Source organism: Marmota flaviventris, chromosome 1 (genome assembly GCF_047511675.1).
Source record: "Marmota flaviventris isolate mMarFla1 chromosome 1, mMarFla1.hap1, whole genome shotgun sequence".
Classification (NCBI taxonomy): domain Eukaryota; kingdom Metazoa; phylum Chordata; class Mammalia; order Rodentia; family Sciuridae; genus Marmota; species Marmota flaviventris.
The window spans coordinates 146,120,725-146,140,116 of NC_092498.1; the positions used below are offsets into that span (position 1 = coordinate 146,120,725).

The window sequence follows — 19,392 nt, forward strand, 5'->3', positions numbered from 1 at the left end:
GCAGGAGAGGTTGGTATTTTTCTGTCAACCCGATGAGGACGTTTCAGCAGTAGATTTATCTCTGTTTTCGGGTGGGGACAGGAAGCATGATGGCGTGTAGCATTATAAGTTCCAAGGGGGAGTCCCGGAAAACATCCTTGTGAGTTGGGGATGTGGGGTTGGGAGTGGGAACCCGGCCAACCAAGGCCCCTTCTATATCCACCAGCTTTGGGGGACCTCACACTCCAAGTCCCTACTCATGGAGACCCAGGATGCACCAGGAACAAAGCTTTGAAACTAGTAGCCAAGATTGGGAATGAGCACCCAGGAAAGAAAGACCCAGCCTGGTATCCCCAAGTAGCAGTCCCCTGCCCTTGAGTCATCTTCCAGCCTCATTCCCTCTGAGATGGGCTGGGCCGAGTCACCATCCCCCAGACACCCACATCTCGGGGGCAAAGTTTCCTTGAACCCACCCCAGACCAAAGCCCAGGCCCCAGGGTCTAGACACCCGGCATGGTGCTTGCTCATTGCTGACCAAGGAGATGGAAATACACATGTCACCCAAACTTCAAACCAGAAGCCAGGTAGAAGGAGCCGAGAGGGGTCAGGGTCTCTGCATTATTTTAAAGAAGTTCTCCACCTGGGCAAACTTATTTTGAGTTTCCACCTCCAAAACAAAGCTAGCCAGGTCGCCAAGATGGTAAAGAGGCACTGGGTGGACCTGGGTCAAGCTGGACCTTTGGCTTCCTTGTGTGCTCGTCCTTCTGGGAGAATCCAAAAAGGCAGGCCTGCGTCCCCAGCCCCAGGAGCTGGCATCCTGAGCTGGGGAAGCGGTCCTCTTCATCCTTACCATCCAGTGTCTCTGGGTCACATCGTCATGACCAAATGGTTTTAAGGAAGTTCCTCTCTTTAGGCCCCAGGAGCATGGGGTCAAATGGGGGGGAGGGGCAATAATGTAGGCTGTGGATGGCGAAGCTACGTGTGGAGCCAAGTGACCGAAGGTCTGTACTATACCAGATGGTCACAGGTTCATAAATCAACGAACTTAGACAGTACGTGTCCTCCTGTCTGGGCAAGCATACCTTCAAGAGGATCTGAAAGTCACGTGGAACTCAGAGTCTTGGGCCCCTCCCGCCAGCAGGGCAGTATGAAGAGACCCCGCCCCCAGGTCCAGGCTCCGCCCTCTGCCTCCCGCCTCTGGCGCCCTCCTCCACCGGGGGATGGGCCTCACACACAGGCCCCTGGATGCCTCAGCTTGACCACCCAGGCCCTATCCAGATAGCCACCCCTGGACAGGAGCGTGCACACTTGTACAAATGGCCTGGGGTTGGGAGGAGCCATGGGAAGACCCTGGAAGGCAGCTCAGGGAGCATTGAACAGAAAAGTCTGGGACTCCCAGGCACCCAGGGAGTGGTGTGGGGAGTGGGGTCCAGGGGGTGCCCTCTCGGCCCCACCAATGTTCCCTCCCAGCTGAGAGGTGATCACCGTGTAGGCCTGGGGCAGGGACCCCTCCTTGTGGCATCCCAGACCTGCCATGATCTGGGCACAGAAAGAAAACTGGCTCCTCCACGGGTTGCCTTCCCCAGGGCCGGCTGCCCATCTGTCCTTTCCTCCTTCATCTCTCCTAGATCCAAACAGGGTTCGGGGGGACCTCTCATCACCCAAGCCCCTCCCAAAGCCCTCCGTGGCAAGCACATGCCCCTCCCCCACCCCCATGTCCCCACAATGCCCACGCCCGGGGCCACTCCCTGTTCTCGCATGCGCAGCCAAAGTGTCCTGATCCAACTTGGGCATGGAGGGACTGACTCGGTGGAACCGGGTGAGGTCCCCTGAATGAGAAAACCTAACAGAATGGATGCCCCCCCCCAGCCCCCCGGCCCCCACCTGCCACGAGCACCAGACAGTCCCAGACTCCAAGGTCAGGGCCAAGGTTGAGGGTGTGCAGAGAGGTGTGTGTGTTTTCTTGTCAATTGCGACTCTGATGATGATGGACTCACGTTGCCCGCTCTTCCCTTTCTCTTACACCTTACCTACTAAAGGAGGAGTTCTTGCTTGGTAAGTGGATATGATCCGCAAAGACATGAGCGAATTTATTAGAAGCCACTCAAGATCCTTAGCTACCTTCTCCAAGGGGAAAAGGACACACACAAATACCTGTAGAGACCTTTGTTTATTATTATTTTTTTTAATTTGTTTTCAGTCCGACTAATTGACTTACTTTTTTTTTTCTTTTGGCCCTCTTTTCCCCTTTAGTTGAAAACTGCTCAAATGTCAATTTGTGACCTTGACTTTATATTTAAAAAAAAAAAAAACTTCTCATCTTTATTTTATTTCTTTTTTTTCCCCATGTGACATTTGTTCAGGGTTCTATGCAGGCAACTTTTTAAAAAAAATAAAAAAGAAGTTACATTAATTGAGGATTTGGTTGAAGCTTGAACTTTTGACTTTATCTCCTTTTTATTTTTATTTCCAAGATTTATTCCCCACCCCCACCCCCAGGCCCATAGCCCCTCCCCACCCCCATTTCTTTTTCCCCCTTCCTCTTCTTTAATTTTGTATTATTGCTTTAGGTTCAGGGTGTCTACACCCCCCTTTCGATTGAGTTGTCTCTTTTGTTTGAGTTTAAAATTCATTAGAAATTAAATTTTGTATAATTTCCTTTTACTTTCGTTTAATCTGGATCGCATGCTTTTTCTCTGCATGATACCTAAATCTTCCAGTTATCATAGCAGGGGGTAAAAATATATATATATATCTCTCTATCTATCTCCTTTCTGTGGTATTCTTTCAGGAATTTGTGCTTTTGTTTTTTTGGCGTCTCTCTCCTCTCTTTACTTTGGTCACAGTGCATCATGATGGTAAACATTTCTTGGTAATTGAGACGCAGCCCCGGGCTCAGCCATGTCCGATGGGTCTTTTTGCTTTCAGATCACTGGGTCGGGGTCTGCCGCTGACCTGTTTACCAAAACAGCCAGCCCGCTCGCCACCTCCCGAGGACGGTCCCAGGAGTATGACTCCGGCAACGACACGTCCTCCCCGCCCTCCAGGCAAACCAGCTCAGCCAGGTCCCGGGGCCAGGAGAAGGAGAGCCCCCGGGGAGACCTGAGCAAGAGCCAGGAGCTCCACAGCGGGAACACCTCGGATTCAGGGAACTCCTTCACCACCTCCTCTCCCCAGAACAAGGGGGCTGTTCTGGAGAATCTCTCTCCCACCAGCAGGGGCCGAGAGTCAAGGTCAGTGCATTTGATTGGGAGAGACATCCTCCCCCCCCCCCCCCCCCCCCCCCCCCCCCCCCGTAAGCTTCACCTTCTCACCCTCTCATCATAGCACCCCAGCCTCTTCCCAGAAGCGTTGGGAAACTCAAACTGGCTTCCTGACTTACTTTTTGAAAATTCCAGAAGAAATTAACTTCAGGTATAGCTAGATCCAGGGGCTCAAAAAAATATATCATTGGGAATATCTTTTGCATACAGTTCTCAGCTCTTGCTTCCATGATCTGGTGGCCTCAATTTCAAGCAGACCCCCCCCCCCCCAGAGCATGGGCAAATATACTGAGCAGCTAACATTATCTAGCAGATTAGCCAGCCAATGGGGGGAAATGCTTCTTTCCCCCCAAAATTTAGCAAAACATCAGGAGAGATATTTTGCGGCTTGGCCCAGTTTAGATTATTTGCCCACCCCTGGATCAGTCACTCTGGCCCAGGGGATGTCATACTCTTAGCTAGAATGGGTCACATGCCACAGCTGGGACCAATGAAGACGTCCATCCCAGGTACCCTAGCAGGAAAAGTCAAAATATTGCTATCAGGAGGGAGGGAGGCTGGGCAGGCAGAAAACAGATGTCAGCTTTACCAATAATCTCAGCAGCAAGTCAAACATGAGCTTCCTTGTTAAGTCACCGTCATTTAAAAAACATACCACAATATTTACCCAGTGAAAACATACACAAAAACCTGCCTGTGGATGTTCATAGAGGCTTTATTCATAATTGCCCAAACTCGGAAGCAATCCAGGCGTTCTTGAGTATGGGAATGGCTAAGCGTGGCACCCAGACAATGAAGCCGTTTTCATCGATAAAAAGAAATGAGCCGCCGAGCCATGGAAAGACATGTGAGATTTAAATAGATGTTACCCAGTGAGAGAAGCCGATCTAAAAAGCTGACATATTAGATGAGTCCAACTATACAACATTCTGGATAGGGCTAAACTGTATGAAGAAAGTAAAAAGATGAGTGGTTGCCAGGGGTTGAGAAGGGAGAGATGAACAGGCAGGTGTATTTTAGGACCATAAAATGATTCTATATTATGATACAACACAAAGGGATAAGTGGGCATCCTTCATTTTTCCAAACCTATGGCTTTCCCAGCCCTCCTGCAGCTGCCCCGTTTAAAAAGGAGTGAACCCTCACATAGACTGCGGACTTGGATTATAATGCATGTCAAGACTCACTCCTAACAAGTGTACCAATCTGGTGGGCGATGTTGGTGGTAGGAGTGAGGCACAGGTGGAGGAGGGGGCCTCTAGGAATTCCCTGTACTTTCCAGTCAATTATGCAGTGCACCTAAAATGGCTCTAAACATAAAGTTGATCCATGAAAAACACATGCACATATAGAGAGAGATCAATCACAATACAATTTTAGGTAGAAGCTTAAAAAAAAAAATTCAGCCCATCTCAACACACTTGGTAGATGCAATTTTTTTCCTGCAGAAAACACTTCATACAATTGTGTCTGAGCCAATTGTAATGGCCTGGCTTCATCACACCCTGGATCTCAAGAAATCACAGCAAAATGCTAATCACCGAGGATACTGTCACAATAATAGCCACTGAAATCGACTGACCGTTTAGTCTGCACTGACCATGAGGTTATTTATCCCTCGGCTTGTTCCCATGTACTCACTTCCTGAAGGCCACACACTCAGCTTGTCCATGGGGACGTAAAAATGGTGGGTGCTTTTTATTGGCGCTGCAGGAGGGCTGGGAAGGCTTTGCTGGTGCACCCAACCACCCAGCAGTGAGATCTTCCCTTCTCTGGGGGATGGGAGTCTGCCTGGTTCAAAGTGGTCAGGGTTACCAAAAGATGGCCAAAATCTTAGCACAGAAGTGATTAACAGCTTCCTCAAGGACAGAGCACCCTTGGTCCCCAACGCATCGCCTGCTTCAGCCCTGGACAAACAGCTTGGCATGTACATGAGGACCTGGGCTGTCACTGGCTTGCTCTAGGATATCCCTGGCCTTAGCTCACACCCAGCTCGGCCGGGAGCCAGAGCTGGGTCAGAGCAAATGTCAACTTCTCCAAGAACAGGCGGTGAAGTTCCCAGATGGGACAGGGCAGCCCCGTGTCATGTCTGCTCATACACACGCAGTGCTCTTATGCAAGAAAAAGTAAGCAAAGCAATAACAACAACAATAATAAAAATGATGGCATTTAATGTTTATGAAGCCCTAACACATGATAGGTAGTATGTTGCAAAGTGCTGTCCGTGAATAATCATCCTTAGTTCCTCATTGACCCTTTCAGGGAGAGGGAGTATCATATGTATATTTACTGATGGGGAAATGGAGGCTCAGAGTGGTTGAGAAACTTGGTTGACACTTGGCAGCACTCATATTCAAATACAGATCTGTCTCCGGAGCTGCAGTTGAGGTCTGAGAGACACCTAGCAGTTACCTGCTTAATTGGATCTACATGAACTGCCAAATTAAATAATTTAGACCCAGCCTTTCACTTTGAAATATAAATGGTGGTTAAAGCCACTGCTATTTGGGTTAGGCCAGCTGTGGGCAGAGGTCTCAGTTCAGGGAGCCATAGACACGGGGGTTAGGGATCTGGAGAGGTGGCAGGGACGTGGGCTTTGGAGCTCTGAGTTTGGGACTACAGGTGGCCTTGAGCAGGTAATAGGCTTCTGAATCTCCTCCATAAATTGGGGATGATAATAGGGCCAGCTTCATGAGGGTGCTGGGAAGACTGAACAAGGATGTTTTGGAAGAACCCAGGAAGGAAAAGGTTCCAAACCCTCATTCTACAGATGACCTGGGATATGTGCATCAAGCCCCGTGCTAGAGTGGGACATAGTATCCAAGGAAATCTGAGTCCTGTCCCCAAGGGACTCATTGTCTGGGGCAGGAGAAGAGCCAGAGAGAAATGGGGACACTTGGGGAGCAGGAACTATGGAAACACCCTGAGATCGCCCAGCCCTCTCTGGGGCTGGGAGAGTGTCAAGAAAGGTTTTCCATTCTGGGCACAGTGGTGCATGTCTGTTATCCCAGCAACTCAGGAGGCTGAAGCAGGAGTATCAGGAGTTCAAAGCCAGCCTCAGCAACTTAGCAAGACCCTAAGCAACTCAAGGAGACCCTGTCTCTAGATAAAATATTTAAAAAGGCTGGGGATGTGGCTCAGTGGTTAAGCAACCGTGGGTTCAATCCCTAGAACCAAACTACATGGGTATCCCTTGTCCTATAGAAGGCACCTATAAAAATACACACAATTGAAACCCTGTATTTAATTCCAGTTGAAGGTGATTGGAATAATGTATTTAATCCCAGTGAGTTACAGTCGCCTGCCCCAGGCTCTGAGCCTGACTGATGCCTGCTGCTCTCTCTTGGGGAGATCACAAAGTGTTGGAGAGGTGTTAAAAACCCACTCCCACCTAGCCTGGTCTTTCTCATCCATGTAATCAGAGGGACTGACAAAGATAAGGAGGAAAATAAACCTCTCACCATGTGATTCGATGTCACTTAGCACCGGTGCCCAAGCTGGGTGACCTCCCAGGATAATAGCATATGCCCAAGTGGCCACAGTGAAATGTGCTCCACACCTTCTATCTCTGCTCCTCGAACATCTGTCACCTGGCAAGTCTTTTCAGGAGGGGAGAAGGTAAGGAAGGTTCTGAGAGAACCTCCCCCCCACCCAGGCCAGGCAAAGCTAGGGGCCGGGCCATGGATCAAGATGCCCCGGGGGGCAGGCAGCTGTGTGACCAAAGACGTTTTATCCTCCACAGAGGATTTCAGTCGCCATGTCTGGAATGTGCGGAGGTGAAGAAGTCCAGCTTGGTCCCCTCCACAGCCCGCAGCTCCCCCATGAAGGAGTGCTCCCGTAGCTCCTCCTACGCCAGCACCCGGTCCTCCAGTCTCTCTTCTCGGTCCCCAAACCCCAGAGCCTCCCCCAGGTACACCCGGAGCCGATCCACCTCCTCTGAAAAAAGGTGAGTGAGGTTTTGACCTTCGCTCTGCCACACTTTCCTCCTTGGCAGTGAGTGAAGGTAACTAGAAATTTCCTTTGACCCCCTGGGAAGAGGAGAGAGACAGTTGAGTTCAGATACCAGCCTACCCCATCACCAGCTGAGTCTCCGTTTTCCCTTTTGCAAAATGAAAGAATGGACTGTTCTGAGAACTATCAAGCTCTCAGAATGTACCTGAATATAATGGAATATGAGCTGTCATTGTTGCAACTGGCATGAGGATGAGCTAATGTGTATCAGTTAGCTTCTGCTGCATAAAAAATATCCCTGAACTTAGCATCCTTAAATGTATACTCAGTTCCTGGTTCTATGGATCAGCCACTGGGGCTGGGCTCAGCAAGCTGGTTCTTCCGCTCTCCCTGGGCTCTATTGCATTTCTTTGGTCACCTGGTGGGTTGGCCAAAGGCTGGCTGAATTGGATGGCCCCAGAATAACTGTCCCTACTCTATGTTGCCTCTTGACCATCAGCAGGCCTACCTGCCTGCCTGTTCACATGGTGATGGAAGGCTCTGAGAGAAAAAGCAAAGGTGTACAAGGCTTCTTGAGTCCTAGGCTGAGAAGAGACATGACACCCCTTCTGCTATTCTGTTGGCCACAGCAAGTCCTAAGACCAGTCCAGTGCATGGATGCTCCTCCTAGCAGGCAGAGCTGTAAAGTCACATCACAGTGATTAGGATACAGACATAAAAATAGCATGGCCATTTCGCATTCTACCTCCCAATTTCAATAACCATTGGCAACTGCTTGATTACTCATGCGGGATAATGATATAACAGAATGTACCAGCATGAGATCTCAAGAACTGGGAGATTCCATCCCATCTCACCAACCCATGGCTTCATGGGGTCCAGCTTCCCTAGGGTTCTGGGAGCCAGCAGAAAGCCAATTATTCCTCTTCTGGAACTGGGTAACCAAAACACCAGTGACTTACTTGGTTATTTCAAGACCACTCCATTCCCCAAAAGGTGGCAAGACTGTTGGCAAAAATATTTAACATGAAAGAGGGACATCAGTGGGACAACAGATCAGCCTAAAAGGAAAATTTAGGAGAACAATACAAAATCAAGTCAAGAGAAAGTTTAAGTCCCTAAGATATTGTGCATAGTTGTTATGGAGAGGGGCCGCAAACGTGACCTCGGAGCTCCCTGGCAAACAAAGAGAAATCGCTCTATTAATTGCTACATTGTTAACCAAAATACTAATACTAATAATAATAGAACCAGTTGCTATTTCTGATTTTAAGTCTATGAAAAATGACTCATGCGACTCCACAGAAAAGGGACACTTTAAGGCACTGTGGATGGAAATGTCCTTTCCGGGTGCCCACCTTCTGTTTTACCTCCACCTCTTGACTGAAACAGAAAATTAGTATCCCTTGTCATCAACAGAAGGCACCGGAAACAATGAGTTTAATCTTAGTTACAGATGATTAGGTTAACACTTTCTGATAATATTTCTCAATGCACAAAAGTCAAGATGTCAAAAACAATTTTCAGGGGCCAGGGCTGGGCATTGGCTTGAGGCACTGAGATTGAATGAGCTATTTCTTCCTCACAATACTCTGCAAAAGTGGGAGGCATCTAGCGCCATGGCTAACACCTGTAATCCCAGCAACTGGGTAGACTGAGGAAGAAGGACCACAAGTTCAAGACCAGCCTCACTGACTTAGGAATACCCTGTCTCAAAATAAAAAATGAAAAGGGCTGGGGATGAGACTCATCAGAAGAGTATCCCTGAGTTCAGTCCCCAGTACCAAATAAATAAAATGTGGGAGGCATCTGCAGAGAGGGGTGAAGACTGAAAGTAGCATAAGGTTTGCAATTTGAATGAACAATCATATAGAGCATTTTTCCCCTGTCCACAAGGGATATATTCCAAGACCCCCAGTGGACTCCCACCACCACAGAAAAAAATCAAACACTATAATGAAAGAACTTTTCCATTTAACTAAGCACTTCTCATACACTGTGGTAATAACTTTTGCAGTATAAGGTGCAAGAGTAAAACTAGCATGAATTTATTTTTCCCTTTTTTACAATTTTGCAGAGAAGATTTGTCCTTACCGTAGGTCTTAACTTACTCAGCATCTGATTTTTTTTCTTTCCTTATTAAGTCAAGAACATTCATCTTCTCACTTAATGGAAGCTCTTTACAGCTTCTCTTTGGCATATCCAAAATGCCAACATCACTCCTCTCCCACTCACGGGCCTTTATGAAGTAGACCCGAGGATTCCTTGAACACAAGCTCTCTCCAGTACCAGGATAGTGAATCTGATGGTGAGATGGCCACCAAGTGATGGGTAGCATATACAGCTTGGATACCCTGGGCAAATGGGATTCACATCCTTGGTAGCCTGGAGCAGAATAGCAAGAGATTTCATCATGACTCTCAGAATGGCATGCAACTCAGAAATTATGAATTGTTTATTTCTGGAATTTTCCACTGAATGGTGGAAAATTCACACCATGGTTGATTGTGGGCAATTAAAACCATGGACAAGAGGGGACTACAGTAGTCTACAGAAGTCAAGAGCATTTTAGAACCAACTAAACCTAGATTCATGCCCTCTACCAGCTGTGTGACCCTGAGCCATTGTATTACATCTCTGTGTTTCTGTCTCCCCACAGCCCAATCTGTAAACAGGATTGAAAACAATACCTAGTCCTAGATTATGTTGAGGATTAAATGAGATACACACAAAGCACTAGTTCAGTGTCTGGTCCATAATGAAATACATAATAATCACAGTTAACATTTCACCTGTCGGCTAATCAACATTTCGCATCCACACCAACATGCTAAGTGATTTACCCAAATTTACTCATTTGATTTGCAACTTCATAGGGTAAGTGCTATTATTGCCCCCATCTTAGAGATGAGAAAACAGAAGTCCAGAGAAGTGAAATCACCTGCCCAAGGTCACGCAGCTAATAAGTAGCCAGGATAATAAGCATTCATTCATTCAATAAAAGGAAGTTGTCCATATTAATTTTAACCACCCAAAGGTGGTGGAATTTCATTCTCTGCTAAGGACCTGGTTCCTCTGCTTGGCCTCCAGGGAGGTATGTGTTGGGGGGAGACAAAGTTATTGCCTGAGGACTAGGTGAATAAAACGGCAGACATCCATACAACCCTCGCACACACTTAGCAGGCTCCTTAGGAGCTGTTCCCTCTTCCCAGGTCCTACTCCCGCTCTCCCAGCTATTCCTCCAAGTCTGGCAAGAGGAGCCCGCCTAGCAGAAGCTCTCGATCCCGCCGCAGCCCCAGCTACTCCCGCTACAGCCCCAGCAGGTACAGGCCCCGCCTCCTGGGTCAGGCCCCGCCTCCTCCCTGCCCCTTTGCTCGGGTCCTCAGCTCTGCCCTGCTGCCCAGGCTGCTTCCCGAGCCCTGCCCTACCTAGTCCTCCACCTAGTCCTCCGTCCTCGACCCTGCAGAGGTAGAGATGGGAGTTAACTCAGTGTTCTTGCAGTTGTCTGTCCAATCAGAGTGGACAACCCAAACACCCGTGTCCCAGCCACAGTACCCCACCCAACCCCACGGCCACCCTGGACGTCCGTCCTCATTCTCCTGGCCCACCCAGCACTCCCTGGGCTGGCCCTGGGATTCTAAGCCCCACTCCTTACCCATCCAGGCCGCTCACCCCTGCAGCGCTGGTGCCTCTGTAATGCCCACCCCCAAGGACCCCCCAAAGCCAACGCCAGTTCCTCCCACGGGGCTCGCCCACACAGACTCTCCCCACAGCCGGGTGGTCCTCCCGGGGCCCATCTCTGTCCCAATAGGGCGGAGGGGAGGGGAAAGCCGAAGACGTGAGTGTCCCCTCTCCGATGCACTCACCCCACCACCCTTCAGGGAGCGGGACCCCAAGTACAGCGAGAAGGACTCGCGGCAGCGGGAGCGCGAGCGAGCGCGTCGAAGACGTCGATCCTACTCGCCCATGAGGAAGCGCCGGAGAGACTCTCCGAGCCACCTGGAGGCCCGGAGGATAACAAGGTGAGGCCAGGAGGACGGGTGCCCACCCTCACCATTCCCACCTGGTGGGACCCCAGATTCTCCTGCCTGCGTGGCGCCGGGACTGCAGAACTGTGGGAGCCCAGGGACACCCTCCTGGGGGCAGAGTCATCTTCCAGGTCCACCCTGCGGGGGTCTGCAAGGGGCAGGACGTGGGTGTAGCCTAGAGCCATGTGGGCGGGGTTAGAGTGTGGCCACAGGAAAGGGGTGGGGCCATCCTGATAATAGGGGGTGTGGCCTGGGGTGTGGCTGGACCTTGGGGTGGGAGATGCGGGCTGCGGAAGGGAGAAGGGTCTGGCCCAATGGAGGCCCAAGTCATAGGCCAGGACTTGACGTGGTGGTGGATCTCCTGGGGCAGCAGAGGAAGACCTTCAACCTCGGACCCACATACTCAGATGCCAGATTTAAATACTCCTATATGTGATTACGTGTGGAAAGGACTTAGAAGGATGGGATCGTAATGAGTAAAGGGGGGAACGGTGGATTTGGAGTTGAATCCTGGCTGGACCTCTATCTCCTCACCTCTCCTGACCCTTCATGAATTGGAGGATGTAACTCCCAAGGAATGTCAGGAGGATGAAGTGAAACAAAAAGATGTGAATGAACTTTGTAAACTGAAATGCAGACACTGTGCCCTTGTTGTTATTGACTGAATGGTCAGAATAGGTGGACAGGGTCACCTGTCACAGGGACGATCTCAGAGAGGCGCGATGTCTGAGTGGAAGTAAATTTCTCGGACCTTGAAACCTTGGAGAATGGCTGAAGCCTGCCCTAAAGTTGGGTTGACTTTCCAATCATCAGCTCAATCCAGAGACCCTCGGGGCAGCAGTGTATCCTCCCTGGAGAGGATGTGGAGGAGAAAAAGAAGAGGTGCCCCAGGCAGTAAGGCCAGGATGCCTGAATCCCCTTCTCAAAGATTCCACAGAGCACCTGCTTCGACTTGTAAGGGATTCCCTTGCTAAAGATGTCCTTTGGGTCAACTGGAAGGCAACTGAGATCAAACCAGTGGCATTCGAAAAGGCCATCTGTTTTCCTTAGTCAACTCCAAATAACCCATTTTGATTGACCCCTTCAGTGTGTCCCAAATGTGAGCCACCTGTCTCATCTTTACCACTCTTGCCCCACCCCCTTATTAACTGTAACACTGTTTGCTTAACTTCCTTTAAATAATATTGTGCCTCTTTTCAGAGGCCCCCAACTTCATTTCAAAAAGAAACTTGACAACCACTACAGTAAATGGAAAATCAGCCTCTCTTGTCTAGAAATAGAAACTACTAGAAATAGAAGGTTCTAGTAAAAGTAAAAATAGCGAAACAAAACTGCAGTCGAAGTTTAGATGTAGAAATTGTGTTACCAGCTGGAGGCTCTGAGCCCACGCTTGCTTTGTGAAAATCATTTTTTTTTTTTAAGAGTGACATGATCACTTTTCAAGACCTAGTGCTGCTAAGATGAGACTTAGTCCCTGGTGTTCTCAAGACTGCAAGTGGAAAGGAGTTGGTGGTGGTTTGGTGGGTGGGTGGGTTGTTTTTTCTCCCGAGGGGGTGATGCATGCAAGAGTCCTCTCTTCCCTGGGGACAAGACTGGGGCTGCCTGGTTGAGGCTGGGAGTCTAACCCTTGCCTGCTCTCTGGGGTCTCCGCAGTGCCCGGAAACGCCCCATCCCCTACTACCGGCCCAGCCCTTCTTCACCCAGCAGCCTCAGCAGCACCGCCTCCTGGTACAGCAGTAGCAGCCGCTCCGCCAGCCGCAGCTACTCCCGGAGCCGAAGTCAGAGCCGGAGCCGGAGTCGAAGTCGGAGCCGCAGCAGGACCGGCACCAGTAGCAGCTCCAGTGCGCGCAGCCCCAGCCTGGGCTCTCGGAGCAGGAGCCGCAGCTACAGCTCAGCAGGCAGCTACTCCAGCACGAGGCGCTAAGCAAGGGCCCTCCCTGGAGCCAGCTGCCCACGGGAACCCCTTTGGCTCTGCCAGCCTCCCCTACTGCCTGCCCTCCCTGCCTTCTCCCCGGTGACAGACATTGAGGTCTCCCGGATCCTGTCCTTCCTGCTTTTCTAGAGAGGAAGAAAAGAGGGTTACCGGGCTTCCCCGTCTATGTCAGGCTGCTAGGAGCCTCTACCAGCACCATCCTGGGGCTCACTCAGGCCTGGGCACATGGAAGGAACCATGGCATTTTTGGCACATACCAAAAAAAAACACTCTTAAGGTTTTGGGAGAATCCATGGGTCCAGGGCTGGAAATGTGGATCCTGGCCAGGAAAACATGACAACAGTCCCGCTCACGGGATGTATACAGAAAGTCAAGGGTAATGGGTCCCACCTGCCCTCATTCTCCTTTCATTCAGTTTCACGGCTGTACTTTTATGGACCCCCAGGTAGGAGAGAGGTGAGAGAGGACACGAGAGCCCTTGAGGTCCCAGACAAGAGAGCATCCTTTAATCTCCCCCAGCAGGCAAAGGCTGGAAGGCTCCTGGGTTCTAGAGGGAGAAACATGCCCAAGTGGGGGACACAGATACTGGAGCTGATGGGAGGTGTCAGGAGATGGGAGAAGTGTTCTCTGGTTACAAACATAGAAGCCAAAATATGAGGCTCACCTGCTGTCCCCAGCATCTCTGCAGGGTCAGGGGAAGGAGCCCTGCAGGTTCTGGCTACCAGGTGGCCCCGCCCCATGCCTTTGGGTAAGGTACTCTTTGCCTTACACAAAATGCCTTCTGACTGTGCACAAGGGCCCTGAGGCTCCCCAGGAGAGAAGACAGTGGCACAGCCCCACTGCCCAAATCTAGCTGGCACAAACCGAATTCCACGGGACCATCTGCTGAGCATTCCCCAGGGCTGTGGCTAGCTGCCAGCCCCCAGCGCCAGCCAGTCTGGCCTTGCCCTCTGGCTGGCGCCTGCCTGCCCCCTCCCCACTGCCCAGGCTGCCACACCCTGGATCCTACCCAGGTCAGCCTGGCACCCACCCACCCACCCACCCTGTAGCCTAAGCCTCTCAGGAAGTTTACCAGGATGAGCGCCTCAGTTGAGCCTCGGGGAGAAAGACCCAAATCCAGAGAGTCTGCAGGCAAGGAAGGGGCTCCAGGGCTGCTTCTGAGGTTCCTTGTGAACTTGGGAAAGCTCCACCTTATCTTCTGCCCTCACCCCATCTTCCCCCCAGCCCAGGGCCGGGCAGCCAGGGTCAGCTGCCCTCTGCCTCACAAATACCACCAGCTGTTTCAACCACAGAAGGTACCAGGAGCAGGCAGGCCAGGGTGAAGCGCCTTAAAATAACCTCCCGGGCATCCCCCTCACCAGCTGCCTGGCTCTGGAGGCTTGTGGGTGAATTTCAAGTTTGTGGTGGCAACAGCAGCCCGAAGGGACATGTGTGGGGAAGCGAGATCGGCCTTTCTGGATCCTCCCCACCCAAAGGCAGGGTGACCTCCCCCTCCCCAGTCCTCCCCACCGTAGCAACACAGGGGCCAGCGACTACCCGGCAACCACCCTCAAAGTCCCCCATCCATCAGGAGAGAAGAGCAAGGCAGCGTGGACCACCCGGCCTGCTTGCCCACCACCGTGGCCTCTGGCCCAGAGCAGAGCCCCGCCCACCAGGCCTCATCCACACCAACGCCACCGCCACAGAAGGCCGGATGGCAGGTGCCCAGGACAGGGGCAGGTGCCCTGGGAGGGCATGTACAGAAGCTGTAAATAACCCTCTTCCCTGCCCAGGACCTAGACCTCACTGCAGTCTCCCTGCCTGGGATAAAAGCTTCCGAACCTGCCTAGCGGGACAGCTACAAGGGCCCCTGAGACCTGCCTGTCCACTGTCTTCATTCGGACAACTCTAGGGGACCATTTCACCTGGGGCTCCTAAGCAAACCTCTTATTTATTTTATTTATGTTTTATTTATTTATTGATATGACCGTCCTTTTGTTTCTTACCATTAGCAGTATTTAATTATTTATTTATTTATTTATTTATATGAAGAGGGAGTGTGTGTGTGTGTGTGAGAGTGTGTGTGAGTGTGTGTGTGTGTGTGTTTGGGGAGAGGGCTGTCTCCATTTCTTTTGTGTCTCAATGGATGTGACTTTGCGGGGGGATGGGATGTTGGCCTTTTCTCCAAAAGGCTCTAAGCCAGGACCATCTGGAGTTGACCCAGATTGGACTCACGGGTCCCGAGATCATTACTGAGCCTGAGAGCAGTGAGGTCCAGGCCCCGTGTCCCAGCCCCTGCCCACCAGCTGCCCCACAGAGACATCAGTGAAAATAGCCAAGGGGCTCAGGGTTCACTCATTGGGTCCCAGCTTGGATTGGGGGCTGGACTCCAAATTAGCATGTAAGTCAAAGATGCACAAAGTTGAGATCCCTAGGGAGGCTCCCCAGCTGGAGAGACAGATGCGCCATCTCTAGGTGGGTCAGGTTCCAGCTGAGCACCTACTGTCACCTGGCCTGTGGGGGCCGGCGCGAAGGAGGAGATGGCTCAGTACTGGCACAGCGCCTGGATTGTTGAGGTGTGAAGTGGTGCTCACACCACAAGAATCAGGCAGGACTGAGCTGCCCCGGGGGCAGAGGAGATGCTCATCTTGGCCTCACTCGGGGACACGGATCACCCACTGCCTTCCCTAAGTGGTTTCACTCACGTTCCACATGGTTCTGTGCTAAGTACCTTATTCCCCCTCTGCTGAGATTCGAAAGCTGCCCTGTTTGGTCCGCAGTGGATACAGGCAGCCTGGTAAAGAGGTACCAGCCACCCAGAGAGAGAGAGACCCACAGCACTAGCCTTTTTCTGTGACCTCTTGCTATTGCTATTGGGGGAGGACGCAAACCGATTTCTGGAATCTGAGAATACAGCGAGATGAAGGGCAAAGCCAGATGTTCCTAAGAAGGTCATTTCTGAGCCCATCCTGGGAACTAGATCCAGAGACCTTCATCAGGCCTGCCTCTGTGACCAGCTGGCAGTACCTTCTGGCTGCTGGCTGGAGAGGCGCCTGCCCTTTCGGAAGTCCCTCCCCCTGCCCGTGACTGCCAGCCTGCCTGGGCCAGCTGTGGCTTCTTGCAACTTTTGCAGCATTCTTGGTTGTTTCCCTGGCAATGTGACTGCCCCGCTCTACCCCAACAAGGGAGCCCCCTACCCTGGGGAGAGTTGGCAACAAGATCTCATAGATGCCCCTGTGGGTCGGGAGGAGGGACTCCATCTCTCTCTCTCTCTCCTCTCTCTCTCTCTGTACTGGGATGCTGGTCACCTTGATTAACTAGAACCATGGGTTCCTGGTGTTACTGGACCTCTGTTGGCTCTTCATTGTCAATATCTTCTGCTTCCAGGAAACAGGACTTAGTGTTTGAAAGCCACTCATAGTGACGAAGTAGCTCAAAGCCGATACCCAAAATGAGAGGGGGAGTGCAGTGCAGGTCAAGCTTCCTGCCCCCCCCCCCCCAATTCCTTTGACCCTCCCGTGAGGATGTGCACTAGGTAAGTGGAACTGGGCAGATGGCTTGCTTTCCCTGTGCCCAAGTTCCCACCTCTGTGGAGTTTGGGAGATGTTTCCCCGAGGCCTGGGACGGTCTCCAAAGCCAGAGACAAGTCTCACCGACACTGAGACGGAACAGGAGGTTCTCAGTCACGAGAGGTAAAGACTAAAAAGCCAAATTTGAATCCCCTTCAGTTAGTTAGGAAGAGCCCCCAGCAGGGACCCTGCTCACTCATCCCGTCTCGGTTTGCTCCCTACGTGGAAGGAAACTCCAAGAAGTTTCCTTCTTTCGCCTTCCAGAAGCAGAATAAAATGGAGATGTTGGAAAGACATCAGGGGCTCCGTCTCAGGGGCCCCCATCCCTTCCTTGGCTCAGACCCATTCTCTTTCCCAAAAGGTCCAGTTTTGGAGAGGTTCCCCAAAATGACAGAAAGCCCCTCTTTTTTCCCCCCCAACCCAGCCTCCAGCTTTTCTTCTGTTGTCTTCTGGCCACAAATATCCAAAAGAGTCCCCCGTGCGCTTGAGTCTCTCTTCTTCCCCCTCCAGCTCAATAGGGCATTTGGTCTGATAAAATCAAATCCCAAGTACGACTCCTAAGCCGCGCCTCCCTCTCCAGTGGCCCAGTCAATCCCGCTGGGACACAGATACAACCCACAGCAAGGATTGATCAAAACCCCTCCCTTCTCACTCTCCCACCAAGGAATCGGTGTCATGGACACCCTCCCTCTACCTGTGGCTGATTTTTGTTGGTTTATACATTTGGGTTTTTTGAGTGTTTCTGTTTTCTGTTTGTTTGGTGGTCTTTGTTTTGCACTGTAAATACCATGATAGGGACCCCTCCTTGGAACATGGCTTATTTAATAATTTATTTGCTATTTATTGAGCGGTGTTGGGATTGGGACAGGAGCGAGGCCACCTCTTCCCAAGAATCCCTCCAACTCTGCGCTCCAGAGACGCCGTGGGCCGCCGCAGCGCCGTCTCACCCAGGTAATGAGTTCGAGACTCACCGAAACAAATTGGAATTGGCAGCAACAGAGGCTCCAGCCATAGCAATTAAGCTCCAAATGGAACTAAAACACCGGTTTATCTCCAGGAAAAACCTCATTCCGATGGAAATTCATTGAGGAATCAAATGCCTTCCCCGGGAACCAACTTCTCTTAAACAGTCACAGCTCCTTGAAAAATAAAAGTGGAGAGAATGAAAAAGGTCGCCCCGGTCTGTAGCCAAGAGAAGCTACTCCGCCTCATCGTGGAAGGAGCCGAGCCAAAGAGACTGGCGTCGCATTTCTCTGTGCTTCTCTCGCCCGTGTGTCTGTGTGCATGGAAGGGAATGGGCCTCGGGCCTCAGTCTTGTCATCTGTGAAATGGGAATTGGCCTGAGCGATCCTGGCAGGGTGGGGGAGAGAGGGCTCTGGCTCTGACCCGGAGGACAGCTTCCTGTTGGAATTTTTGTCCCTGGGTCTTCTGCCATTGGTTGAAGGGCGGCGACCAAGGACGGGAACAGAAAGGTGGGGTGTGGATTTCATCTGCTCGGGGAGGTCATGATAGCTGAGTTCTGGTGCCAACTATGGGAGACCGCGAGGTGTCGTCCCCTTGATAACTCCCGTGACTTGAGTTCAAGTCCTCTGTATTTACCTTGAACTTCTCTCCAAGCCTAGTGGTCCACAGTCATCCCAGGAGAGACCAAGATGGTTTGGCTCTGCCCTGCATTTTACCCCCGTTGGTGGTCAGACCTTGTTTTGTACAATCATTCAAGGAAGCCGGTGACGTAGGTCCGAGTACCACTTTTCAGATGAGAAAACTGAGGCCTGGGAAGGGGGAGTGTTGTGCCCAAGTCCCTTGAGCTCAGATGGGGCTGGCGGTGCCCCTCGTCCCCTTGGAAGCTCTTTCTCTGGGGGCATGTGCTCTGAGGACTTTGTCTTACTTCTGTCCCACCTCTTGGTTTTCCTCCAAGTGTCCATTGGCCAAGGACCTAGCAGAACCCACCACACTGGCCCAGGGGACTCGGTACACCTGAAGGCCATTTCTCTACTCTGGGGCTGAGACTCCCACCTGGAAAACACCGAACCAGAGGAGCCATCCCCAGTCCAGCCCAGCCTGACCAGCAAATGCCCTGAGTGTCCACCTCAGAGGGAAAGACACTGCTGTGTCCTCCGGCGTCCTGGGACCCTGTCCTCTGCCCAGGGACACAGTGGCCACGGCTTGCTTGATTTCTGATCTCTACAACTAAGCCTAACCTCCCCCGGGTTTCCGGTTTTCAGTCTGTATGGAACATGTCTGTGTTCTAATTAAAGGTCCATGGTATGGTGTTCTCATGTCTGCCCGGTGTCCTCTGTCCCTCAGGGATGGCCAGAAGCAGAGAGGAGGGAGAGAGACAGGGAGCTAGGGGCTCTTCCATGGCTCCTACTGCCTGTCATTGCACGTGAACCTGCAGACAAACCTAAAAGCACTTGGGTTTTGCATGTACCTGAATGCATTACCCCCAGAAAGCATCATGGACACCTTACCTTAGCCTTCCACACAACCCTGTAAGGGAGGCATTAGGATCTCCATGTTTGCTCATCTGTGAAATGGGACAACAGCAGTGACCTTCCTGCACTACTAAGGGAAATAAGTGAGATCGGAGCTTTTTTTAAAACAAATGGCGCTTGGGAAGCATTTAAAGGATGTCAGTGAGTGAGGTCACCATTTCCTAACCCTAACCTGAGTGGCAGGAGTGGGTTCCT

The 19,392-nt window shown here is 51.3% G+C and overlaps 1 protein-coding gene across 1 annotated transcript in view; it reads left to right on the forward strand.

The window, feature by feature from the left end:
• The window catches only part of Srrm4 (serine/arginine repetitive matrix 4), a 144,305-nt gene extending 131,160 nt beyond the window's left edge, over nucleotides 1–13,145 (forward strand). Inside the window, exons 9-13 of the mRNA XM_027923207.2 lie at nucleotides 2,908–3,212; nucleotides 6,985–7,188; nucleotides 10,406–10,516; nucleotides 11,075–11,215; nucleotides 12,875–13,145. Of these exons, the coding sequence (XP_027779008.2) occupies nucleotides 2,908–3,212; nucleotides 6,985–7,188; nucleotides 10,406–10,516; nucleotides 11,075–11,215; nucleotides 12,875–13,145 (1,032 nt within the window). The remainder of the gene's footprint in view (nucleotides 1–2,907; nucleotides 3,213–6,984; nucleotides 7,189–10,405; nucleotides 10,517–11,074; nucleotides 11,216–12,874) is intronic.
• Nucleotides 13,146–19,392: the final 6,247 nt, after the last annotated feature.